We start from the raw sequence: 519 nt of genomic DNA on the forward strand, positions 1-519 counted from the left end.
GGCTGGTGCAGGAAATCTCGTTTGGTACCACGAAGGACAGGATGCTGGTCATCGAGCAGTGCAGGAACTCCAGGGCCGTCACCATTTTCATCAGGGGAGGGAATAAGATGGTGAGCACTCGCTTCCCCTTCTGTGCTTTTCTGGCTTTTTTGCCAGAGCAAGCTCAAAGTTGCCATTAAAAAGGTTTCCTCAAAGAAACAGCAATGTGTCCTAGCATAAAGGTGTCAGTTTTCTGCTGGCCCTGAGGGAGAAACAAGGAACCCAAGTAAATGGCTGCTGACGCTGTTGCGCTGTTGCGGCTCCTTTGCCAGCTCAAGAGTCCCAGGAGGAGTTGCTGTAGTCACCTGTGCCTGTGGGCTAGAAATGGTGTGAGAAAGGTGGTCTGGGTTCACACAGAAGGCCCTTCTCCTCTGTCTCTAACCAAGGTGGTTCTAGCAGGGGCTGCCATTTTTTTAAACCCAGCAAACATTTTGTTTTGTTTCGTTGGTTTTTGGTTTTTTGTTTTGTTCTGTTTTTTAG

At 48.7% G+C, this 519-nt stretch overlaps 1 protein-coding gene across 1 annotated transcript in view; it reads left to right on the plus strand.

The window, feature by feature from the left end:
- Positions 1 to 519, plus strand: part of Cct5 (chaperonin containing TCP1 subunit 5) — a 14,956-nt gene that overhangs the window by 10,666 nt on the left and 3,771 nt on the right. The window contains exon 8 of the mRNA XM_012517820.2: positions 3 to 109. Coding sequence (XP_012373274.1) covers positions 3 to 109 — 107 coding nt within the window. The remainder of the gene's footprint in view (positions 1 to 2; positions 110 to 519) is intronic.

Source organism: Octodon degus, unplaced genomic scaffold, assembly GCF_000260255.1.
Source record: "Octodon degus isolate 3935 unplaced genomic scaffold, OctDeg1.0 scaffold00008, whole genome shotgun sequence".
Taxonomy (NCBI): Eukaryota; Metazoa; Chordata; class Mammalia; order Rodentia; family Octodontidae; genus Octodon; species Octodon degus.